The sequence below is a fragment of the Myodes glareolus genome, chromosome 4 (genome assembly GCF_982192425.1).
Source record: "Myodes glareolus chromosome 4, mMyoGla1.1, whole genome shotgun sequence".
NCBI classification, from domain to species: Eukaryota; Metazoa; Chordata; class Mammalia; order Rodentia; family Cricetidae; genus Myodes; species Myodes glareolus.
Genome location: NC_142029.1, coordinates 12,148,201 through 12,161,074, shown reverse-complemented (window position 1 = coordinate 12,161,074; position 12,874 = coordinate 12,148,201). Strand labels below are relative to the sequence as shown.

Here is a 12,874-nt window from a genome sequence, read left to right as displayed (position 1 = left end):
TCCAGGGCACCTGGGGATTTTCCCCACACTCAGATCTGTTTGCCCCTCTCATGGCTTGTCTGACTTCGGTGGTTCTCGGCTCACATGTTCAGGAACTTTGTCTGACACAGTAAGCCTGTGTGGTTTTTGAAAGCAGCATTTAGTATTCAGTCTGAAAGTACTCAAGCCTCAGGAGCATCCAACCTTCTCTGGCCAGAGAGAGCACCGGGCAGAAGGCTGATCTAGGCTGTTTCTTCGCTGAGCACCACCAAATGTTCATACTCTGCTTCTGTGCATACTAGTCCTGAGTCCTGATGGCTGTTAGGATTAGTATGCACAGTCCAAGGGAGATTTATCTCAGATTGGAGGAAGCTGAGGTGGAAGGATTGAGAGTTTGTCAGGCTGGACTATGGAGTGAGACTCAGTCAAGGGGGGAAAAAAAGCAAAATAAGCCTTTACCACTGTCTTTGCAAAGGATTCCAGTCCAACCTGAGTATCTCAAGGCCATTGGAGCATCATTTACTCAACACAGAGACTTAAAAACAGACCAGAAATGCATTCAATAAACATAAAAAAAGTTTCACAAATCTGCTTGGATTTTTCAGTACAATATACTGTCCCTTTTCTCCTTTTAAATTATTTGACAATTTCATACATTTTCTGAGCTTTTAGACTCTTATTCCTCTCGCCCATTGTCCCTGAAACTTTTCTCCCAGCAACCCCCCATGTTGCTCTCTTTTTAAAATACATTATTTTTGTTTTATGCGTATTAATGTTTGCTCGCATGTGCACCATGTGCATGAAGTTCCCACACAGACCAAAAAAAGGGCATCAGATCCCTGGTACTGGAGTTGCCAGTGGTTACATGGCACTATGTGGGTGCTGGGAATGGAACCCAGGTCCTCATCAAGAGCACTAAGTGCTCTTAACCTCTGAACCATCTCTCCAGCCCATCTTAATTTTTTTTCACCTACCGAAAATGGTCATGGGTGTTTATGAATGGGATCCTGAATAGGGAGGTATTTACTGGACTTCCCTCCATGTGATCCATCTGAACTATAATTTAGAATATAAGGCATTTTCATAGATAGATCTCTATCTGCAGCACAGTTTTTGTCGCATGTAAGTCATTCAGCAAACAGTTGGCTATAAGGAAAGTGCACGGGACAAAGAACTTTCTAGAACAGAGGTAAGAGCATGTGTGATGACTCACACCTAGAATTCCAGCATCTGGGAGATGGGGACATGAGGATCCAGAATTTATGATCATCTTTGGCTTTAGAGTAAGTTTGGGATCAGACTAGGCTCTGAATAAAGTCTATTAGTACTTCCCATCCAAGGATCAGGGACAACCCTGGAAGGTGGGGTGTGAAAAGGTCTAAGAGCCAATGAATGAGATGGAGAGTGGAGATTTGTGAGACCCTGTATAAAAACAAAACAGAAACCAGACAGGAAATATCTCCCACAGAGAGAAAGCTCAGTGGTTAAAAACACATATTGCTTTTATAGATACCACAGGCTCAGTGCCCAGAACTAACACCCCTTTCTGGCCTCTACGGATGGCTGGACTAACATGTGACACTTTCTACACAGATAAATAAAAATAACAAAAATAAAGCTGAAAAAGTGAATCGCTTTCATAGCTGTCAAAACCCAAGGGGAATCACCTGCAGCAGTTATAACACAATCCAGGGATCTCTCAGGTATTTTCTCTTTCTGCTCTGTAACCAGAAAATCCTGTGTTTCGTGGCACGCAAGAATGCAGGCTTTCTTGGTCTGCTAGGTGGGCAGAACAGAGGATTGCCCATTGTTGACATCTTCGTCATTTTATCTAACCCTGGAGGATATTAACGCTGTTAACCAATAGTGTGTAGAAGCCGACAAGAGAGGAGAGACATGCTGTTCTGCTAAATGTTCATTCTGTCAGACTCAATGTTTACGTTCATGCCCATGGATCTGTGTTCCTCTCAACTTCTGTCAGGAAAGTTTGTTTTTGCAGGAGACAGTGGCATAGTACTGAGAGAAAGCCACCGAGGACTCAGCTGCAGACCAATCGTGTCTATCAGTACTTCCCACCCAAGGCTGCAGGAACACTGTGGAAGGGGGGCTGGAAAGATGTGAGTGCTAATGAGTGAGGTAGAGAGCTGAGAAATGATGATCTGTTGTCATGACATGGCCGATGAACACATCAGCTCACAGCAGCAATGGCTGTCTGGCAGCATGGATGGGCCCCGCCTACGGTGATGGAGCTATGAGCAGTTGACAGCTGAAGGAGGCGGGGTCTCTCTCCTTTGGGAATGTGGCTGTGGGTATGTTGTTCCCCTCCCCCACTGTAGATGGCTCCACACCTGTTATTAAATGAGCGGTATTAGTTGGTCTCAGGGCTTCATGAATAATGACAATGAAGATATGAACTTGGGAAGGACATGGGTATGAGGGAGAAAGGTGAGGGTGGCTGGATATGATCAAAGTACTTTGTATAAATGCATGAAAATTTCAAAGAACAAATAAAAAGTCTTTTAAAATGTCTAATACACATGCGTACACACAGAGAAAGACAGAAACAGAGATCATCAGAGAGACAGAAAAAGAGACCCATACAGACAGAGAGAGAAGAGAGAAAGGGAAGTTTAAAAGAACAGCTCTTTCAACCTCGCTGATCAGAGCCTTTCCCTTCAGACTTTCTGTAGATTTTTTTTGTTTGTTTGGTTGGTTGGCTGGTTGGTTGGATTTTCGAGACAGGGTTTCTCTGTAGCTTTGGAGCCTGTCCTGGAGCTAGCTCTTGTAGACCAGGCTGGCCTCAAACTCACAGAGATCCGCCTGCCTCTGCCTCCTGAGTGCTGGGATTAAAGACATACACCACCACTGCCCGGCTCTAATGTTCTTTTTGAAGAGAATAAAGCATATCTCATTTGTTTGGGACAGAAGCTAATTGATGACAAGTTCTGCGTATTTTAAAGGCTTTTCTCCTGTGCTTGGATGCCACGGATATGGGGTAGCACTGGCCTTGATGTTTATCTGTAGGAAGTTTTGGTTTCGTTGGTTTTATCATTTATTTATTTATTTGTTTGTTTATTTATTTATTTGTTATTTGGTTTTCCCAGACAGAGTTTCTCTGTGTATCTTTGGAGCCTGTCCTGGAACTCTCTCTGTAGATTAGGCTGGCCTCGAACTCACAGAGATCCACATGTCTCTGCCTCCTGAGTGCTGGGGTTAAAGGCATGCCCACCACTGTCTGGCCTGTAGGAAGTTTTAGGCCTGGTGTGAATTTCCACCTTTCAGGAATGGTCAGAACCAGCAAACACATTGCCAAGAAACATGTGGGAGAACATAACAACAGAGCAAGCCAACAAGATCCAGGTGTCATCTGTAGGACATGGTGCCTAAGCATAGAAATAATCATAGACTAGCCAGTTTCTGCAAGAGTCCACAGAGCACCATGAAGGTAGAGCATGGCAAGCATGGCAAACCTACCTCAAAACCAATCTACAAGCAATAGAAATGGTAAAATATTAGAGAAAAATCGATGAAATGATGACAAGTGGGGTAAATTTGTTAAATATGGAAAGAACATCCAAAAATAAATGAGGGATGCTGGGAATGAACAAAGTCAGGAACAAAGCTGCGAGAATGGTAAGGTAGGGAGTTAGGGCTACAGCTCCCGGCTAGAGAGCTTGCTCAGCAGACTCATGACCCTGAATTCAATCCCTACCTCTGCAAACTGCAATGATAATAACAAAGGAATACAGTTAGCAATGTCAATTTTATTTTCCTAATTTCTACATCTTTCAAGAAATGGGCCAATTCCTTAAGAACAAACTTTCTGAGCTCAGAACCAAGTGTGTCAAATCTGAGTAGTGACAATCTGAACAACCCCCAATCATAAACAAATACAACTCCGAAGCTGGCTGGCGAGATGGCCCAGTAGTTAAGAGCACTTGCTGATCTTGCAGAGGATCTGGGTTTGGTTCCTGGCACCCACATCAGGAGATTCACAACCACTCCAGCTTCAGGGTCTGACACCCTCTTAACACACACACACACACACACACACACACACACACACACACACACACACCACACTCAGGCATGCACACATACACATAAAAGTTTTAAAAATAAATACAATTCATACTTTAAATGCTCCAGAAATTCTCACAGAATTATCAGGAAAAGCTAAAGAAATGAGTTTTGAACCTGTTAGCTGAGTTGATTTCACAGCAGAATTCTGTCAACATTTGGAGAAAACATAATATCAGATTCACTCAATGTCCTCAAAACAAACAAATCCAAACCCAAACAAACAAATAAACAAACCAACAGCCACAGAAACAGAAGGGGAGGTACACGTCTCAATTCCTTTTATCAGGTCAATGGTCCTCAAATGCCAAACTCAGATTCTTTTCAAATGCACATTTTCAAGCATGCACAGAACACGTAATATTGCCATAGGAGATATTCTAGAGTAAAGGTTTATAATTTCCAATATGACTATGAGATCCAAATATCATTTGCAAATAACCCCTTTGACTTCTCCAAAACGGCTCACTATACCTGGTCTGCATCCATCATCATTGCCAGCCTGAAATTCATAATTTTAGTAGTGCCCATCAATGGGACAAAATGAGGGAAATCATCAAGAAGAAGAATTTTGTTCCTGGTGTGACTCATATAGGCACACTCGGGGTCCTACTCAGTCAGTTGTAAGGACTCCAGTTCTTTTTATAAGAATTCACTGTCTGTGCTGGGGAGACTACTTAGTGAGGAAAGCACCTGCTGGGCAGCCTGGGAACAAGAGTTCTGATCCCAGCTCCCCAGTAAATGCCAGATGGGCATGGTGACCTGCCTGAAATTTCAGCATTCGAAGATGGAGTCCAAAGGATGCTGACTGATAAGAGTTGTCATATCTGAGAATAAGGCAGAAGAGTGATGAAGCATTCCCAGCACCAGCCTTGAGTCACTGTTTGCCACATGCACCTAGGCACTAGTTTGCCCATATAAATGACAGTGCATAGACAAACACATGAATATATAATACATACACATACACGCATGCATAATGGAAAAAGAAATTATAAAATAAACTACCACATGGAGTTTTTGAGGACTAAGAAAGACATAGCAACTGTCAGGGGATCAACTCTGCCAAGAATGTAAGAGAGAGAGAGAGAGGGGGGGGGGCTTTTTATTACAATTAAATATGAGTGGCAGGAAGTATCCGGAAGCAGAATAGAGAGAAATCTCCCTGGCTTTAATGGACTAAAATGTTCCATTATGTGACAGCCCAGAAGACAGGAGGAGGAGTGAGACAGAGTATGTCTTGAGAGTGGCCCTGGGTCAGAGTTGAGTTGTCCTTAGAGATGGTGGGGGTGGAGTGGTGGATAAGGGTGGAATGGAGTAGGAGATGAGGGTGGGGTGGCATTGCAGCGCTCCTCTAGATAAAACACAGCTGTCAAAAACCATCTAAAGCAGTGGTTCTCAACCTTCCTAATGCTGGGACCCTTTCATACAGTTCCTCATGTTGTGATGGCCCCCAACCATAAAACTATAAATTGTTTCATGGCTACTTTATAACTGTAATTTTGCTAATGTTAAGAATCATAATATAAATATCTGATAAGCAAGGTATCTGATATGTGATCCCCGAGAAAGGGTCATTCAACACCCCAAAGTGGCTGAGACCCACAGGTTGAGAACTGCTAGTCTAAAGGCACTCTGTCTAAATAAAAAATTGTTCCCACAAATCAGCCAATCACAGCACGGGCAAACTCTGCTGGCTTCACTAGACTCAGCAAAGGTCTTCCGACCTGTGGAATATAGAACACACATACTTCATCACAGAACAGCTGTGGGAGGCTGGCCACTTGGATTTGATCAGCACAGGAGTCTCTGTGAGTCTGAGATAACATCTGCCACCAATCCACAGTAAATTCAACCTTGTAGGAAGCTCTGCTAGGATGTAGACCAGGTGTCGGGCAGCCATCAAACCTAGGGGCACAAAGCTCTCAGTCCGCATCTGTGTTCTGGTGGTGGCACATCTGGGGACCATGCCATTCGTAAATCCTTTCCCTTTCCTTGCCTCTCCCTCTCAGACCACAATTCCTGTTACCCACGCCCTGGAATCTGCCTGCCACCACTCTGAACATGAACCATCCTTAAGATTTGCTCTATCATACTGGGTCATCATCTCTCCTTAGAGACAGCATATCTATGGTGCTATATGAAATCTGGGACAAGTCAGACACTGGGTTACCAAGTTACATGGTTGAGATCATCTGCATGTATCCTCCAGGGAAACAGGAGGGGATTTCTACACCTTTCAATATTTCCATGATGCCTTATAAAGAAATGAAAATGCTACTTCCTCATACGCTGTCAGTCATCGGCACAGACAATGGAGAGGAGGCACAGTCAAGGGTTGACCAGTAACTGTGGATAAACTTAATTCTGAGGCCCTGTTAACACAGCACATGACTCCCTGAGACCTGGACACAGACCCGAGCTCTGTATTTAGGAGACTGCAACACAGTTGTAGCCACATTCCATTCTTCCATGACACCCTATCATGGGACTAATGTAATTCTTTAGAGTTCTCATAAACATGAGATCAGTAGAATTAATGACCTGCATTGTGCCTCCTCCAAATACATCCCTGACCCAAAGGAAAACTCTTTGGTACCTTCTGAACTGAGGACTGGGAGATTACATGATAACTGTGTGTGAATATGTGTTTTCACGTGAATGCAAGGGTGGTGTATGTGTAGATATCCACGCCCGTGTGGAGTCAAGAGAACATCTCATTCCTCAGTGCCATACACCTTGGATTTTGAGACAGAGCCTCTCACTGGCTCCGTGTTTGTTAAGTAGACTAGCCTGGCTGGTCCTTAAACCTCCAGGGTCCTTTTGTCTCTGCCTCTGCCTCTCCTGGGCTGGGATTAAAAACTCAAGCAATCACACTCCTTTTTAAACTTCCGACCTGGGTTCTGGAACTCAAATTCGGGTCATTATGCTCACAAGGCAAGTATTCTTACAGCCCTAAAAACATAATTATAGCATAAACATTAGCAGACAAAGATAGGAGAGTTGGGTACGCAAATGCGTTATCCTGTGGGCTTGAGCAAGAGAGACAACACAGTCCCAAGAGGATGCTGGAGATTTCTTGGCAATTGCAAAATGCATGGTTCAAGGATATCCTTTAAAAACAACTTCAAACCCTTTTGCTTTTTACTTCTATAGAAGTACAACGGCTGCTCAGAGGTCCCGAAGGAATATTGCATTTAACCAAAAACGGGCAGTTGTAGGTTGCTCTAATTTCTCCTCAAAGACTTTAACTAGGTCATAATTTGAACTTTAAGAACACGTAGCCATCCAAGGTGTAAATGCACTAAATTCTGTCTCCGATCTGGGTCTGGCAAAGCTGTAGCAACATTGGCCTTGGAGATCTTGGGATGTTTGGCAAGGATTGTTAGGATTTTTCTTCTTTTCTTCTAGTTTATAAAACCGGCACATATCTTATCCATGTCACCCACATGTTATCTGTATGTATTATATATTTGTCTACCATTTATCTGGCGCAGATATCAGATCTCAGAGCAGGGATTCAGGAAGAGCCACAGTAGGAGCCCTGCTCTTTAGCGGTGACCTACTTACAGAGGCAGTGTCTCCAGCCAGGCATCTTCAGCATGACAATTAGCAGTTCCCCCTGCAGTGCGGTCAGCAGAATCCCCAGAATTCTGCCTAGCGGCAATCCCCTCAGCCCTGCTGGGCAGGTGCCTGCTGCTGGCTCTCTTTGGTGTGTGGCACAGCAGGGAAAGAGACCGGTTCACTGTGAGACCTACTACTCACTCTCTTACAGTGCATCGGCCCCCCTTCCCGCTGCACAGTGGCTGCTGCGCTCTGGGTGGCAGGCATGTGGCCATCATCAGTGGACGCTGCATTGTCAGGAGCCTTCTTCTAAAGGCAGTGCCGAATCTTAGGTCGGTGTCAAAACACCCTCATTCGACTCCTTGAGAACTCGTGGAAATACTCTCTTTGAAAAAGCAAGACCAGAAAGATAGGACGCGCTGGTCTCCCTGCTTTCAAATAAACCCAGAGGCTGTAAAAATAGCTTGTGGGGAACAACTGCGCATGCATAGGCCCGGTACACACCTTGTCTCCTTTTCTTACCTGCTAATTTCCTTCTTCCCTGGGTAGGAAAAACGTGCGACTTAAATTGTCTCTTTGGGGTACTCATCCACTGAGTACATGTATGAAATTCACCATCAGAACTAACCAAGCCGGAGGACAGAAAGGAAACAGGCTTCACATACCTGCTTGCTGTGCGGTCTGGGGTATTTGCTGACTCCGCTGAGCGCTGTACTGGACTGAGGCCAGGGGCCGGTACTGCTGTGTGGTTGAGGTAGGGTACTGACCAGATGGATAGTAATATACGGGCATCTGTGGGACGTGACAAGAGAGAAGCAGAGATAACTGTGTGTCATCTAATTGTGGCAGATGGTAAAGGTGGACCACCATTCTCCTCTTTCGCCCCTGTTTGAATGCACAGGCTCTTCCTCCCGCGGCGGGAGCTATCTCCTGTTCATGCTCTGGAAGCTGAGGAACTTCCATGACCTGCTTGGATCATTGCAAAGAGGCAGAAGTGAAGTCTGGGCTTCCTAAGCCAGCACTTGAAGGAGCCTTGCCATCCTGCTGCCGGAGAAAGGATATAGTCACCAGGGAAACACCTATCTACCATGCAGCAGAAAGAAGCCAGAGACTCCCCATGACTGGCAACCCTCAGTCTTTATGGAAAAGAAATTAGCTTCTTAGGAGTCCTGGCCACTTGGTGACTGTGTCATGAGTAGCCAAAGGCCACCTGATGTCTAGTAAAGGCTTCAAAGAGTGATTGACACAAAGCCTATATCAAAATATGCAGGTATGTAAACAAATGGAACTTATGGCAAGATATTGTATGTATTTTCTGTAAACTTATTTTTGGTAATGGGGGTTGAGCTTAGGGATTCATGCATACCAAGCCCTAGCAATCACCTAGCTATATCCCAGGCATCTTGTGAGTATATATGTATACACGCATGTTCACGTGTGTGAGCATGGATATGGAGGCCTTGAATTCATAACTTTTAATGTCTCATTTTCCTATAGAAAATAGGTCTGGGTTATAGGTCTGTAACCCTAGGCCTGCCTATCTTCTGTATACCATTCACTGAAGTCAGTGAAAACATCTTAAATCTTCTCATTGAGATCAAATGTTTCCCGATACAGAAGACGTCTTTGCCTACCTATTAATGCTTTCTTACTGATTTCAGCTATGTTCTTCTATTCCCAGGCCTCTGGCTTTTCTCTTATCATCCTTCTTAAAGTGAGAACAGTGGCTGACCACTTCATACCTAAGAGTTTACAAGCTGTGTGTGGATAATAAGATTATGAGCCCTTTTTATGGCTATTTTACTTTCTGATTTATGTCAATAAGACAGCAGTTTTCCATCTTTCTACTGGAGTGTATCATATGGCCCCTACCTTTATCCCAAGGCAGAAGAAAAGAAGACATTGTATGGCTGTGGTTCTGCAATGTCATGGAATCAACGTGAATTTTATTCTGACATTCTAGTATTATAGATGACCAGGAGACAGGGGCTGGATGCAGGGCCTGGATGAACCTAAAACTATTCTGTCACAGTGATGGACCCACAAGTGGCAAGTTACTCATTGTATGCATTGTTCATGGTGATTTAACCTTACTATCTCTCTCCCTCTCTTCCTTCCTCCCTCCCTCCTTGCATCCATCCACCGTCCACTCTGTGTGGGGGTGTGGAAAGTGGTGCTAGAATGTGTGGTGTGTGTGTGTGTGTGTGTGTATGTGTGTGCACATGTGCATGGGAGTACCTATGAGTATGTGTAGACCAGGGCATGACGGTGGGCATCTTCTTCAGCAACTCTTCCTTTTTAAAATTATTTATTTTACTCTTTGTGTACAGTGTTTTGCCTGCATGTATATGTTCACTATGTTCGTGTGTGGTATCTGTGGAAATCGGAAGAGGAACTGGGATTATGAAGAGGTGTGGAGCGCTGTGTAGGTGCTGGTAACTGAACCTGGGTCCGCTGCAGAACCAACAGCAGTTACTGGTTACTGCTCTTAACCAGTGAGCCATTTTACTTTACTTTATCTACAAAAGGAAAGTCCCTCTAATTTGCTTCTGACATAGGGTCTCTCACTAAACCTGGAGGTCAACAAATTATTTAAACTGGGTGACCAATAAAGTCTAGGGATACGCTTGTTTCTGCCATTGGCCTTCCCCCAGTTCTGGTATTTAGACGTGCTTAGCCACACCCATCTTTTGTAGGTATTGGTAATCCCAGCCCAGGTCTTCATGCTCTCATGGCAATCGTGCTATGAACTCAGCCATCTCCCCAGCCTGTTTGCTCTTTCTTATAGGGTAATACAAAACAATTAAAACGTGGAGAACTCCTGAGTAAATTGATGCAGATAAAAGTCATTATCACATATCACATACTGCATAGGAGCCCTGCAATATTAAGAGCAAGGGCAGCTGCTATCTAACTTACCCATCAGCATTATGTGTACCCATCTGTTATTCCTCCGTTTCTATTTCTTTAGAAAAATGATTATGTGTTGTTTAAATATAAGCTAATGAATTCAATTTTTATTCTTTAAAGATGTTTATTATCACTGTGTACATAAGTGTGTTTGTATTTGTGGGAATGTGGAGACAGATGTGGGCATCTGCATGCCAGGGAATGTGTGTGGAGGTGAGGAGACAGATGTGGGCATCTGCACGCCATGGCATATGTGTGGAGGTGAGGAGAGAACTTGTGCGAGTCATTTTTTCACTTCCAGCGCATGAGTCTCAAGGTAAAACTCAGGTTACCTGGCGTGCTGGAAAGAACATTGACCCTTTGAGCTATCACACCAGCCCATGATACCTATTATGTAGTCTTCTAGCATTCAATAGGAAGCAATAAAGAGTGGGGTTCAAAACCTTGAAAAATTCTCAAGGAGCATTTATAATTTGCAGAATGTCAAGCTGATTTTTCGAAGCTACACATTTTTGTTTGCTGCTTCTTTTTCATTGTCCTTCTTCTCTGAAGCTAGCAGAGAGCTGGACAGCTTTGCCGAGCACATCCCCATGGTGGGTGGGTCACTGCCTACTCCTTAGGATGGTGAAACCAAGCATCAGAAGCTAACGGCACTTGGCCCATCCTTACCCACCAGTCCTCCACCCAAGTAGAAGGAAAGTGAGCTGAGCTCAGAGACATACTTTGAAACACCATCCTGAAAACTTTGATGGGAGAAAAGAATAAAGATGACCCAGAGGGGTAGAAATGCACATTTTGCTGACCATATTAAGGGTGGAGAATCCAATTGGATTAAGATAGGAAAGAAATAAGTCATGGGAAGTAATAATCAGGAGTAACAAATTCTTCTTCTATGTCTGGTCTCCATGTCAGGTGGCTTTTAGCCTCAGTCATGAGTCTTGATGATTCCTCTTAGTGGCATTAAGAAAGCGTATACAAGCCGGAGGAAACAAGCATTCAAAGGTGGTCCTCTGAAGAAACTGAACATATTTCCATAGACATACACCTCCAGATTGACTCTTCCCAATGCTGCATAGTTGGCTAGCTAGACTTAAAATGTACATCAGAGGTCATTATGGGTTGTGATCTACATCTGTTTCTATGGGTCTGTTTGTTCCCAATAATAAAACTTGAAATATTTAATTTATTAGTAAAATAATTAATACATTAATGGGATAATTTCTCCTATTACTTAAATTGTTTTAAAGATCACCTTAAATCCCACCAGGGACAAAATATTATTGAGATGGTGACCGGAGGAGCACTACTAATTAATCACTCAAAATGAACCACTGAAGAAAAATCATTTTCTGGTGTAGGGTTTTGTGTGGTTTGAAGAGACAATAATTTATTCACGACACGAAGGCAGCAGAACAAACGGCACCGTGGTGACATGCGCTTTAAGCAGCACCTCCCAGGCTATACTTCATAATTAGGATGGGAACTGGATGGGAAATGCATGCCTCGAAAATGAACCAGAAAATGCTGCTGTGCATTTTCCATCTTGACAGTAATCACTTCCAATATTCTGCAAGGGATACCCAGGAGAGCCCCAGAGATGTTTGGGGCTGAACAAGGAACACATAATCAGTCTTAGAGAAGACAGTAAAAACCGGTGATCTGTGGTGCCTTCCATGCTCCAGTCAATTAAATATGATTAATGGCTACCTGTGCTATGGGGGGGGGGGCTGGGCTCCGCCTCCCCTGGGGCAGAGGATAGGCCTGTGGGCATTGGCTTCCCCCTGCCCTTTGTATTCACCAAGACAGGCCTGTCTGTAGCTTAGATCCAGGAGGAGGGTGGTTTGAAGAGATAAGAGGGGAAAACAAAGGTCTTAAGCAGCAAGGGAAAGAATTTAAGGTTTTCTGGTTCAGGACATCCCCTTCCTGGCTTCCCCCATGTAAACAGCATCACATAGAATCTGATGCCATGTGTGTGTGTGTGTGTGTGTGTGTGTGTGTGTGCGTGTGTGTGTGTGTGTGTGTGTGTGCGTGCGTGTGTGTGCATGTGTACATGCAGAGGCCAGAAGCCAACTTTACATGTCATTTCTCAGGTTTTGAGATAGGGCTTCTAACTGGCCTGGGACTGGCTGATTTGGCTAGACTGGCTAGCCATCAGGCCCCAGGGATACACCTGTTTCTGTCTATGCAGGCCTGGGGTTACAATGTGCCCCACCACACCCATCGTTTGAATGTGGGTTCTGGGGACTGAACTCAGGTCTTCATTTGTGTACATAAAGTGCTACTCAGAGTGAGCACTCTCCCTAAGCCGAGTCATTTCTTTCCATGGCCTTACGCCAGCAGC

The 12,874-nt window shown here is 44.2% G+C and overlaps 1 protein-coding gene across 15 annotated transcripts in view; it reads right to left on the bottom strand.

Annotated features, from left to right (window-relative positions):
- Window positions 1-12,874, bottom strand: part of Arpp21 (cAMP regulated phosphoprotein 21) — a 168,117-nt gene that overhangs the window by 47,266 nt on the left and 107,977 nt on the right. For all 15 annotated transcript variants that reach the window (XM_048423573.3, XM_048423571.3, XM_048423572.3 and 12 more), the window contains one exon: window positions 8,289-8,415. In XM_048423573.3, the coding sequence (XP_048279530.2) occupies window positions 8,289-8,415 (127 nt within the window). The remainder of the gene's footprint in view (window positions 1-8,288; window positions 8,416-12,874) is intronic.